The following is a 14,168-nucleotide window of genomic DNA, read 5'->3' on the forward strand; positions in this document are numbered from 1 at the left end:
GCAAATTTTTCAAAAATGTCAAAACTCTCATTGAAACTCATTAAAACAAAAATGAACTTGTCTTCACATAAAGCTCTCCTCTAGCAAAAGCACACGCCGCTCTATCTAAAAATGGGGGGGGGGGAGTTGGAGCTTCCCCCAAGCCCCATGGAGTCGGCGCTAGTGCTTTTTACATAAAATAACACATATTGCTTGGTTGATTAGGTGAAACTAAAGCATCAAGACTTAATAAATACCAATAAGCACTAATTTAACACCAAGTCATCATCCAATTAAGCTTTAGGTAAAATCATTAAAAGCAAACTTTTTTGTTCCACTCTGTTTCATTTAAAGAAATCAAAACAATCTTAATTTAACATGTTCTTTTAACTATATAAAATGTATTTCTAAAGTAAAAACAGGAAGGAAAAAGATAACTATTATAATTCTCGAAAACTTATCCATGTGAAGGGAAAAAGTAAAACAAAATAAACATAATTAGACGCTCATTCTAAATTTATAAAAATATGAGACTAGTAATGATTAACCTACACTACAATAAATAATTATGATAAAAGAAATACTTTCATATGCTGAAGAGAGTTAAGAACGTTGGCTGTATAAAAAAAAGGCAGACGATAAATAAAGGTTATTTCCGAATAGAGCAACCGATTAACTCGGCTGGTAGTTTTGATGACGTCAATCCCACTGAAACAATTGTCAAAATGTTATTTATTAAAACAAATGTAAAATGGCAACAGAAATAAATATAAATTGTTTCTTAAAATAAAAGAGAAAGGAAGCTGAATTACAATAAATTTCTAAACGAAAAAAATACTTTAAAGAGTAGTTTTTGGATTCATATATCAGAATAAAAGAGACATTTCACTAATTTAAAATAAAATTCTAAATGGAAACGTTGTTATAAGATTTGGACAGAAGTCAAAAAAACTCCCTTTTAAAACAATTATTAGAATTTTATTTGCTCCCCCATATGCAAAATGGAAAGAAATAAAAATTCCTGAATAACGTAATGTTAATTAACGTTTTAATTAATATCTCCGCTAATTAAAGTCCTACAATTATGAGATTGGTTTTATTGTTTTCCTTGGAAATTTTTAAATTGATCGGTATCTCGTTCGACTCTCGACTCGCAGCGATTCTCGAGGAGATTTATTTTCAGATGGACAGACAGACGCGAACAGATTTTAACAATATTGATATACAGTGGCTCCTAAAAGTTGTTCGTACACCTGCGACTTTTAATGAAATCGAACCACATCCATTGGTAAGAATTAATATTTCGGAATATATTTAAGTATAATCAATTTTCAACAAAACTACATGAAATTATTAAAAAAAAATTAAAACTTAATTTTTTAAAAATCAAAAACCAAAAAGTGCCGGAAATTTTCTCTCACAAATGTCTTCGTACACTTTAAAAAATTTCTATTTTATTATTGAATAATCTAACTTTTTATTAAGTTATTATTTAGTGGAATATCATGCAGTATCAACAACACCTTTTAAACGTTTGGGAACATATTTCATTCTTTTTTCTTTTTTCCTTTTTTTTGCGTAATTTGTGAGTAAGTGTTCAACCACGCTTCGAGTTTTACTGTTTTTACCTCTATTTTCGTTTCAAAGCCGTATTTTCGTAATCTAGCCTACAGATATCTCTAAATATGTTACATTAAGTTCAAATCTGGAGATTGATGGGGTATTTTCTTAACTTTAGAAAAAATTTTAGGCACTAGACGCAAACGTTGAAAACCGTGTAATTCTTATCGTAATCTTGATAAAAAAAAGTTGTTCCGATTTTGAGCTAGCACTTTAAAATTGGTTTTTTGGTTTTAAAATATTTAAATGAACCGCATGATTCATTATTTCATCAAAAAATTCCAAACTACCAAATCCTGATGCTGATATGCACCCTCACACAAGAACACCTTCACCGTTCTGATGGTCCAACTAAGTTCTTAAGATTAAGTTCGTAATTTTTTCTTCTATTTAAAATTATGCATCAATTTAACCAAAGATGTTGAATTCATTTTTTCTTTAAGTAAGGCGTAATTCCAAAACATTTTGAGCTTATTTATCATTGATTTTGCGACGAAAAGCATAAGCTTTCTGTTTTTCCCACGGCCAAGAAAATGTCTGCGGGAAGAGGTCCCATTTAATCCAGCTAATCAGAGAATTTGGCGAACAATTTTAGGTAAAAATTTCCGTCCAAAAATTTTCATTTAACGCTGCAGAAACTTTTACAGCACTCAAATGTGTATTTTTCATACATTTTTTAACTGTAAATCTCCGATCACGCTTTGTCAACTTTGCCAGTTGACATTTTCTTACCTTGTTTTCGGTCCGATTCTTTTCTTTAAAGCATTTTATGAAGCACTTTACTATGGAATGGAGTAAATTAACTAATTTAGAGACATTTCAAAACAATTTATCGATACTGTAAGGAAAAATTTCAAATTTCGAATGGTGTTTGTTGTTTATTACGAATACTAGCTATTTTAAAGAAATAAGCACAATATTATTGAATAAATAAACAAAAAAATAAAGCCAAATAACTTTTAAGGGTCAACACCACAATGCAAAAATAATAAAAAAAGCATTATATGATAATTTTAATTATGTTTAAATGGAATAAATTAACTAATTTAGAGACATTTCAAACCAATTTACCGCTACAGTGAGAAAAAATTCAAATTTCGAATGGTGTTTGTGGTTTTTTACGAATACCAGCCTATTTAAAGTAATAAGCACAATATTAAGGAATAAATAAGCAAAATATTGAAGCCAAATGTCTTTTAAGGGAAAACACAATGCAAAAATAATAAAAAAAACTACATATGATAATTTTAATCATGATTTTATTCGAAAATATTTGAGTGTACGATGACTTTTGTGGCGTGTTATTTCTCTGTCTCTTGGTTTTTTACTTACTTCAAAAAAGAAGATTCGTCAATTATTTTGAAAAAAAAAAAACTACAGGGTTTATTGAGAAGGACATAGGAATGATGTGAAAAAATAGTGGACCTCATATTCGAATTAAGTTTCGCGTTATATTGGTTTTACTAAAAATTTTCAAGAGTGTACAAACACTTTTGGGAGCCACTGTATGATATTTTAAGACAATATGTAATTTTAAATTGAACCAAAAATAGGATAGCAAAACATAGCAAAATAGAGAACTAAAGTAAAAGTGCTGGAGCCAGTACTCCTGAGCAGATCCATCTTATAGTTGTAAAACCAAAAAAATTAAAAACTACAGGCTAAAGAAGAATGTATAAGTCCCGAGAATTCACATTCAGAATAACACTGGGTAAAAATGCACCAACTGCTCAGTGTAAACGAATAAACGAAAACTTATACCTAAAAATGTAAGATCTTACCTTAAATTTCAAGTAGACATGCTCAATCCATATTCCACATAAACAGTTATTCCATATCAGACGTATTAAAAAACCATAGAAATCAATAAAAAAATCGTGAGCCAAATCCAAAGTCCAAAAAAAGGTCGTTATCATCCGTTAGCGCAGAACAAGTAATGAATTCAATAAAAGCAATCCACGTGCTTAGTTTCTCTGCTGTCTTTGGAGACGTTAGGTGAGAAAGTGGTGCTTTGGGATTGATAACGGAAAAATTTTGAAGTTGAAATCTTAAAGGCACAATTTTAAGCTATTTTTGAGAGTCTTAAAATTTTCATTATTTTAGGTGACAAATAAAATTATTCCTATAATGGCCTACCCTGATGGATAATTATGCTCCGATTAGAATACGAAAGTAAAAGTAAATTCATTTTTAACTTTTAAAAGGTGTTATTTTTATCGATTTTTTAAAAGGCAAATTTTGAAGGTGTGAAAAGAAAACATGCAAGTCTCATGCAACACTTAAGACAACTCTATGGAACCTCACCCTGAGGTTCCACATAACACAATTTAAGAAGCACTGGTGTAACTCCTTGAACGATCAAGTTTTTTCCTTCGCCTCCAAATATAGACTTTTTTTGTGAGAGTACACAATATTTGCTTTAGCTACCCCCTTACTCACGAAACATATTGAACATCTGATGCATTCAAAACTATTTTCAAAGCCTTATGATTAAATCTATTTAATCAACAATTTAATAAAAACCATTCATTTCAGTTACCTGTAAAGAACAGAAATTAAATTCTTTCAAACGATACGATACTTGTCACTGTAATAGGCATCCTAAAAGTGGATCTAGAAGAAACTACAACTTCGCAAAAACGAGAGAAAAAATAAAAAAAACGAAATGCAATTTTGTCTCTCTGTTCCCCTGGCAAGTGGAGCACAGATACGCATAGTTTTTGCAACTAGCAAACTTTGGAAAAATCTAAATTTACCTGGAAAAAATATGAATGATTGTTGCTGTTTGGTTTTGGTATGAGCTGTCGCCTTTGGCAAGGTAAATTTCATGAAGTCTTGACACAAATCTGTGATATCTACCACGTATTTGTTTGGGACTGAGATAGAATGATTTAGATTATTTTAGTTTAGTAAATTGACTTAAAGTGTCATCTTGTGATGTAGCATTAGATCAGGATTGAATGCTTCCACCGTGGCTTTTGTCTATTACCAGTACAACAGCTTTTTCCAGTCTGTTTCATAAAATTTCCAAAATAGCTTATCTGACTCCTTTTTTTTCTCGCCACGCTGAAATTTTGAATTGTAGGAAAATATTAATACATTTAGCATATTGCAAAGAAAGAATTATTTAAAAAAAAATAGAATAAGTACGAAATGGAAATATTTATGCAATATTATACAGCAATAAAAGTCATAATTCCATTTTAGCATCCTTAATTTGTTGATGCAAGACGTTCAAACGTATTTTATTATCAAAGCATCAACTGGCTAGTTGTAGATAAATTTAATTCAATGTATAATTACTCCACTTTTAATATAAAAGTGCCATGGGAGCAGTGAGCGACGAATTAGACAAAGAAGATTAACACTACTGCTAAAATGAAGCTTAATTAATACTAATATAATGTATGATTTAATAAAACCAGTCTGAAAAGTTTATCAAACAGTTTAAAAACAGTGCAACGAACAATGGAGATTTTTAATTGATAGGTTCAAACTTTGATGATTTATTTTTCATACGTGATACTTGGAAGAAAATTTTTCTATAATATTATTCATAATATGTCAACTTGACTTTTCAAAAGTTTTGCCAGGCAAGAAACAACCACGCAGAAAATATATTGCTGTTGTCTCACTGTTTCACTGTACTTACTTCTCCCCTCTTGTTTTTTTTTCCCACGTTTTCAAATATTGATTCTTTTGGTCAGTGCACATAATAGTTACTTTAGCTACTACTCCCCAAACATACTGAATATGTGACACATTTAAAAGTATTTTCGAAGCCTTATTACCACAACTATTTAATCAACAATTTAAGTAAAACTACTCAGTTTAGTTTTCTGCAAAAAGTATTCACGAAAATTGGAAAGTTTTATTTTCACAAGCTTTGCATTAAAATTTTGGAAAACAGGGTATAGTATGACTCCATGAACGATAGGGTAGACCGGGGCACATTTACGAGAACTTTTTTCAATGTATTTTCTAAATTTTATGTTTTAACTTAGGAAATTTTAGACATTGTGGTTTTATGAAGCAGTTAATGGAGACAAAATTGGTACATTCAGTTGTTGCTCAGTTTGTGTTTTTAACGGTTAAAAAAATATTTTTTAGTCCAAGTTGGTTGCGTAAACGTGCCCCGGACACGGGGCACGTTTACGCATATTTATTTTGACACCTAACGTGGTCCTGTTAGTGTTTTGAACATAATGTCTTACCGTCGTTAAAATAAAGCAAATTTATTACAGACTGAATAGTGTATAAAGTAAAAGCTGAACGGGCATGAAGACAGCACTACATGATTATAAGCTATAAGATGCGAATTTGTAACTCAATTAAAAATTAAATAATGATTTTCAAAACTAAATAGCCTGAAAATACTAAAAGGTTTTGAGACTGTTCGAAGCATAAAAAGCGTCAGGGCACGTTTAGAAGTAAGACATAGTAAGAACGTGCGTAAATGTGCTTTGACATCAACCGTAAACTTGCCCCGTCGCTAAGTTTGGATTTATTTTTAGCGTGAAAAAAAAATTAATAACATTTCAGTTCATACAAATACAATTCTTAAAAAAGGATAAAATTCTGCTAATTTTTATATATTTGTCCTTTTTTAACTAATTACTCTTTATTCACAATAAGCTTTAAAACGTTCTACTCAAAATTTACTCGACTTGGTAGAAAACAGATTATTCTTTCTGCTCGACTGATGGCCAAACACTTGTGAGGATATTTGCTAGGGAGCAGCATCAATATGTTATAACTTTTGCTCTTCTGTTATAATTCGTTTTGACAAAAGGGCACTGCGTAAACGTGCCCCGCTCTACCCTACATTATTTTTTTTCTACGCTTCCAAATATTGACTCTATTCGTGAGCGCACAAAATATTTACTTTAGCTACCACTCACCAAACCAATTTACTAAGACCGGAGAAATTGGGCAGTTCGAACTCTTCAAACATGTTTTTTTGAAAGCCAATCTTTCTAGAAAATCTGGAACACACATGTTTTTACTCTGACGAGAAAATGTAATGAATACGAGGCGGTAGATGTCGTTTTGAAAAGAGTATTTGTATAGCTGTAATGATTATCGGAGTTATTTTTCACCTCCACTGAACAATAATGGTTGTGAATGTAAATATAATTTTTCTACAGAATATTTCGATCTGAGTTGTTACGTATGGCAGCAAGTAATAAAAGAGTAGATTTCTAAGAAATCATCGCCTTTTTATGACAGCAAGAGTGGGAGCTCATGGCTGAATTCCAGAGCATTAAACGTTTTTCCCGTTTACATCAACCGAAACTGATGATTTTTGAATGGGGTCGTTTCCAAAATTTTAAAAGTATTTTTTCGGAAAGAGCATGCTTTAAAACATAGAATCTGACCATTTTTTAAATAATTTCTTTAAGTTTAATATTTTTAAAAAAATACTTAAATCGGTGCTCTTTCATCGTTTAACGCTTCTGCCGATGACATCACAAATGATGAAATGCCATTCAGTGTTGCCATTCACGGTACAAAATATTTAATTCGCATCTTTACTCACGTGTATTGGCGACAATATGGTTGGTAGCAAGCGTAGAGCGCAATTTTAATTTGCTGTTTGATTATCATAACGTGGAAACGTAGTAGAAAGATGCGGCAAAATGCATCATCTGTGACGTCATAAAGACTACGCCTTGTTTGAAAAATTGAGCAGTTAAAAAAATTAATTTAAAAAAATCTGTTCGGAAAATGAAGTATTTTCTGGGTCCATGTTATTTTTTTGCTCATTCTATCCATTTCAATGACTAAGAGTAGTACTTTTGACTGAAAGAAACCACCCCATTCTATTAAAAATTAAAAAGAATGCAATTGCTATGTTAAAATGGTTTAGATCTATTTCATTTTTTGTTCAACTGCTTAGAAACATAATTTAAACTAAAATCTTTGCATGGATTTTTTCTTTCCTTGCTGTGGATTTTATCTTTTGTGAATCATTTGATGAATGTGCAAAAATTGAAGACAGTTGAATCATAAATATGCATGATATTAGGCCATGACCCTTGGGTTTACCTTAACCCTTTTTGGTTAACTCTTTTGGATACAACCCGTTTAAATAAGAATGATTCCTGCAAGTTTTGCCCATTTTAAATGAAGACTTCTAAAATTGTAAACAAAAAACAAAATTGATTTTTTCAAAGAAATGTTATTACTATTTTGTATAAAACTAATATTTTTATGAAACTACTCACGTAAGTTGATAGCAGCAACACAAATATTTAAAAACTAATTTCAAGTTTAAACCAGCTTCTAAAGATACAGGGTGGATTCCAGAAGTGACTGGTAGGGTAATGCCAAACCCTCTGCAGGGTAATTCTTAACTTCTCAAGTAAGTTTTTTTTTAAAAAAAAGAAGTATGAGTTTCACATGTTTTTTTAACAGTTAAAGTTGGAAAAAAAAAAAAAAAAAAAAAAACATAAACGCTCTCAGCAGTAAGTTTCCACCCCTAAACGAGGGCTAAGGCAGAACCACATGAAATATACTAGACAGACCGGTTTTCACATCCAGAGATTGCAGTTCCGTTCTTATTAGAACTCATCGGTCTGGAATAGTGAATAACCGAGCTGGAGGAAGATGTCATCTCATTGAAGCTGAGAGCACCAATAAGCTGCAGATAAAGTGAATTTATCACGTTCTTATCAGAAAAATACCGCTGTAAGAAGTAAGTACCATATATAATTTGGTATGGAGAGGAGTGACTTGAAATTGGGCTAGAACTGGACAGTTAATAACATTTCAACGGGTAAATTTAATCCTCCAAGCATGGAATATATGCTAATGATACTGATACTTCTGGGGGGAAAATCTTTTTGCTAGTAATTTTTAATTGCGGAACGTTCATTCAGTCAAAAATAGCTTGAGTTTTCTATTGAGGTAGAGCTGTACTGATACATAAAACATTCAGCGTACTCAACGTAGATAGATTAACGTCACGATTTTTTAACTTTTGGGGACGTAGCTGATGTAGCTACATGCAGTAGTTTAAACTAAAAGCAAACTAATAAAAAAAAATAATTTGAATTTTGACATCTTGATTTCAAATTATGTTTTTCGCAATCACGAGTAGGTGTGTGTATGTAGGCGTGTGTGTGTGTATGTGTGTGTGTAGACGTGCGTGTTTGTGTCTGTGTGCAGGCATGAGTGTGTGCGCACGTGTGTGTGTGCGTGTGTTTGTGTGTGTATGTATGCGTGTGTGTCTGTGTGCAAGCATGAGTGTGTGGGTATGTGTGTAGGTGTGTGTGTATGTATGCGTGTGTGTGTGTAGGATATGAACGCTCGGTATAGGAGCAGCATCGTGAGGCCGGTCGACGGTGGTGCTGCAGAAGGAGGCGGAGGGAAAATAAAATCATAGGACATCAAAACAGTCAAGTGAGAACAATAAGCAATATGATTACTCAAAAATGTGTATGTTTGGCAGTAGTATTTGAGCTTGCTTTGCACAAAAGTACGATAGAAAATTTACATATGAAATTACAATTTTGAATGGGTCAAATACATGTTTCCGAGCAATCTTTCTGATATGTAGCATTATTAACGATTTGTTTGCAAAACTAAAGCTGTGTTTTCTCGCAGTGTATCAAGTGTCCTTGCAGCATATATGTGTCTCAAATGTCAAGTTCACAATAACCAGCACTTCAAGAAATAAGCCGTGCTCGGAACATTTTTTTCTTCAGGGTGATTGATTGGTTTGATGAAAATGAAATTTGGTTTATATAGTTAGCGAAATCATTCTTCAAACACATAATATACTTAGGGGCTGTCCATAAATGGTGTTACATCTTTTTCAACAAATTTGACAACCCTCCCCCCTTTGTCACATAGTGTCACACTCCACTTTGACTCCATCCTACTTCTCCTTTTGACATGTCACGCTGACTTTCATATTCATATAGTTATTTTTAAAAAAAAATAAATAAAACAGGAATCGTGTGTCGTAAAGGCACACAACAGAAGTGAAACTTTTATCTATCTTAATTGGATCTTTGCCACACTATTGGTAAAGTTTATTAGCACATAGGATTAAACTACTAATTCCATTAATCCTCCAATTTTTTTAAACAAAATTAGTAGTTCACATACAGTTGATGCTCGATTTTACAATTCCTTGGATTGCAAAAAGAGTTCGTAAAAACGAGAGTTCATAAAATCGAAACACATCAAAACGAAGACTTATAACTCGGTTATCGAGAGGTCACGTATGGGATACATATTTCTATATCAAGTTCTGTGAATACAAACAAATATTTTATTTTACATTTTACGCCAAATAGAAAATGCATCTAAGCACGCAAACATCTAGAAATCCAGATCAAGGCCTACTGACTACTTTTAAAGAAATTTATTTAATTATAAAAACATAAACTGATGGAGGTAGATGAAGTTACAATTTAAATGAAAGAGATTATCTTCTTCCCTTAAATTTCGTTTTCCTGCACTGTAAAAAAAATCCGTAAAATTTACAGAAAAAAAACTGTCAGCCAGGACGCCAGTTTTCTTCCGTTTATTTTACAGAAATCTTCCGTATTTTTATTATTTATTCAAGCTGATTTATTATTTTATGAAGATTAAAAAATGAAACTATACTTTCATAAATCCATTTCAATATTTACTAGACTACTACGAAATACATGTATACAAAGGTAAATTTCCGAATATGCCTCTGTAACAGATGACAAAAAAACATAATAATAAAATATTGATTAGGATGCAATGAAATGGAAGTTGCAAACGATTGAAGGCTTACTCGCTTTAAATAAATATAAGATCAAAAACTCGAGCACGAGAACCAAAATCCAAACACGCGGGCGAAATTTCGAAGATTCGAAGAAAAACAAAGTATAACCGGTTACAGATTCAAAAAAACAGAGAAATCCTGTATTTTATTACGAACAGTTTTTTTCTGTAAAAAATACGGATAACTTCTTCAAAATTTACAGTTTTTTTTACAGTGTGGCACTGAACTTCTTAGGAAATCGCTTCTTTGACCTAACGTTGAGTTCGCAAAAAAAAATTTTGAAAAAAAAAAATAGAACCGACTTCAAAATTGCTCTAAAAAGTGAAAAATAATTTTATTCTTTAAACACCATCGATAATGCTTTTAAACATAATTTTTGAAGTTGGCGCAAAAACAAAACGTAAAATCCAGTGTAACCATGCTTCGTTCATATTTTTTTTCAGAAAAGCATCCAAAGTTACGAACGAATAATTTATATCGCTATTCAAATATGCTGTCATCAATGCATAATGTATGTGATCGTGAAGAAACTGGTCCTGGTTAAATTTATAGTTGTATTTGAGTTATGGCTGTGAATTATTTTATCTATCGTTTTTGCGCCAACTTCAAAAATTATGTTTAAAAGCATTATCGATGGTGTTTAAAGAATAAAATTATTTTTCACTTTTTAGAGCAATTTTGAAGTCGGTTCTATTTTTTTTTTTCAAAATTTTTTTATTTCATTCTTTTTAGTGTAAATGTAGGTATTTCAGAAATAATAAGAAGTTACCATCACGAAACTTTACATTTTTTTCTTAAAAATGCTCCATACTAAAAAAAAATATCGACACGCGTTAAACTTTAAGCGATTGGCACTAAAAACTTATCTTTGTTCCTCTCTGGAAATCATGCGTAGTTAATTTAATTATAACCATTTAAGTATTACGTTTTTCCTAACTAATTTACATTCCACAGCATCTAAGTTGCTCATGATGCAATCCTGTATTTTCTTACTTAGCCCCGATCATCTGTTATCAGCCTAAATGATAACGATAAAAATACTACAGAGTAGTTGAGTCAAACCTAATGGTAGCATTGTGAAGGCTAAGCAGATCCTAATCACTGCATCACCTCGCTTCCAGGTTAGGTTTACCCCTACTATGGAGCAATAGCACTGAAGAAAGGAAGATTTTGATAGTTCACATAGGGTTACTATAAATCAGCAGGGTTACTAAAATAAAATTATTTACGCCAAAAATGAGACGACAGCGCAAGATTCCCCATTATCGAAATATCCCTTGAAGAAATTTGATGCTTGCTTCAGAGAAGCCTTCATTCAAAATTATCATTAAAATTACTATTAATGTTACTGTTATAGGGCACCAAAGTTTTATAACAATGAGTTTCCTATTGTCGCGTAGATGAAGAAAGCGAAGCCAATGTGAAAGCCAAATGAAGCGAATACTCGTTAGTCTCAACTCGAAATCTTTATTCAGAACCACGAATGAACGTTATATCTCCTTATATACAACTGGAGAAAGTGCTGGAACTTTCCAGACTTGGAAAGATACAGAAATTAATAGAAGATTCGAGAAAATACGGGAAACAGTAGAAACGAAATTTCAGTAAAATTCACTTTGTCCTAGTCGGGATTTGAACCTGGGTTGCTCCTGTGGGAGGCGAGAATTCTACCACTGAGCCACCGTTATCCACGGATGAAAAGTGCGAACTTCGCTACAAAATCATTTAATAGGGAAATTGCATAAAATTTACTGTTTTTTGCCCATAACTTTTTTTCTAAAGAACAAATATGGTCAAACGAAGTAATGGGACCTAAGTTGAGCCATCCCCTATCCATTAAAAAAAGAATCATCAAAATCGGTTCACTAGGTGAGACGCTATGAGTGGACAAACAAAAAAAAAAAACATACATACGGTATGAATTGATAACCGCCTCCTTTTTGAAGTCGGTTAAAAATGAGGTTTTCACCATTTCCAGTTCGTAAAATAGAATTAAAATTACATGGTTCAGTTGAAGGACTTTTCCGAATTAGCGAATAGTTCGTAAAATCGCGAGTGTTAGTAAATTAAGAGGTTCGTAAAATCGAGCGTCAAAAATATTCTCTTTTTACTATCGTTTACGAAGTAAAGGAAGTGTATTGTATTTGCGAAAACATTTTCACCCAAAAATAGGCCTTGATATTCATTTTGCTCGTTCCCAAATGAATATGGATTTTTTTTTCAACCCTACCACACGTGGATACATGCCTAAAAACGTATACAAATCCGATATATCCATTTTGATGTTCCCAGAGTTAATTACAATGAGTTTTTTCGTGACGCCTGTATGTACGTATGTATATGTGCGTAAGTGCGTATGTATCTCGCATAACTCAAAAACGATATGTCCTAAAATGTTAAAATTTGGTACGTAGACTCCTGGTAGGGTCTAGTTGTGCACCTCTCTTTTTGGTTGCATTTGGATGTTCCTAAAAGGATCTTTTTTACCTTTTTGGGGTGGAATCGTTCTTAATTTCAATGCAAACTCAAGTGGTGTTATAATTTGGCAAACACTTGGCAATATATCGCCAAGCTTTTGGTCGGCAAGTTTTTCACCAACTTGGCGACAAATTTGGCGTTTTTTAAAGTTAGCCACTGAATCACATTAAAATGGGAAAATTAATTTGTATAAAACGTTTTTTTGCTTCAGTTCGCAACAAATTTGGGGTAAAAATTTATTTGCTTACTCCAAGGCAATATTATCATTAAATTGGCGTTAAAGGAAGTCATGTGATGCACACATCAGCTCGTTTAACTTTGTAACAAAACTTACCTAATTTCTACAACCTTTAGTGGCTGGATCCTCTTCTGATGAAAGCGTTCATGCCTCACTTTCCAGTAAAAATTCCGTAGAACGTGAGGATTCCGAATCCGATTCATCAGACGAAGACGTTTCAGAAGAGTCTCTGCCACCCATGAAGATTGTATGCTACTTCTCTTCAGCATCCTTCTACAAAGTCAACTTCAACCCCAACGTGATCGACCCTACCCTATGTACGCACATCATCTACAATTTTGCAAGCCTCAACGATTCTTACCACCTTGATGTCGGAGATAGATATGTGGACATTGATCAAGGTTACTACGACGTAAGTACTGTATCGTATGTACCAGGATGAATGTTTTAAAGTTTTAAAACTACCTAAGAAGAAAACTCAAAACTCAAAGAAAAAAAAAGCTTCAAATTAAAAAGAGAGAGGTTTAGTTTTGAATATATTTGGATTGCCTATGCCAGAGGTTCCTAAACTTCAGACCTCCGCGGAATTCCCTACAGAAAAATTACGAGCTTCGCACCCCCCCCCCCCCCCCAACTCCGGCACGCGCGCGCAAAAAAAATGATTTGACACAGTTAAATCTATATTCAGCCCCCCCCCCCCTAATATAATTTTACAACTTTTTTTCCTTTAAATTTATTTATTCACTGTTATGTATATTTTTCAGAGCTCTTGTCTGGTTTTCATTTCTTGCATTATTATTTTGAGTTATGGAAGTAAAATTCTATTGGAAATTCTATTAGGAATAAAAATATTATCAGCCAAATTTCTACCACAAGTTTACTAATAACAATGAGCTTTTGAAGTTAGTGAACAAAACACTGTTAGCCTAGCTTAAGTGTGTTAATTTTTCATATGAATTGGTATTTTTATGGAGTATTAGGATTTCAATTCTTTCAAGTTTGCCTCAATAATGGGGAGCCACCGCCCTCTGCTCGCTATCGGTCACCAGTCCCCGGAAACTGCAAGCAGTTTCATTCATCTTA

General features: G+C 32.5%; 1 protein-coding gene across 1 annotated transcript in view; it reads left to right on the forward strand.

The window, feature by feature from the left end:
- The window catches only part of LOC129224322 (probable chitinase 10), a 107,215-nt gene that overhangs the window by 69,224 nt on the left and 23,823 nt on the right, over nt 1–14,168 (forward strand). Inside the window, exon 8 of the mRNA XM_054858760.1 lies at nt 13,202–13,497. Within this exon, the coding sequence (XP_054714735.1) occupies nt 13,202–13,497 (296 nt within the window). The remainder of the gene's footprint in view (nt 1–13,201; nt 13,498–14,168) is intronic.

The sequence above is a fragment of the Uloborus diversus genome, chromosome 6, assembly GCF_026930045.1.
Source record: "Uloborus diversus isolate 005 chromosome 6, Udiv.v.3.1, whole genome shotgun sequence".
Classification (NCBI taxonomy): domain Eukaryota; kingdom Metazoa; phylum Arthropoda; class Arachnida; order Araneae; family Uloboridae; genus Uloborus; species Uloborus diversus.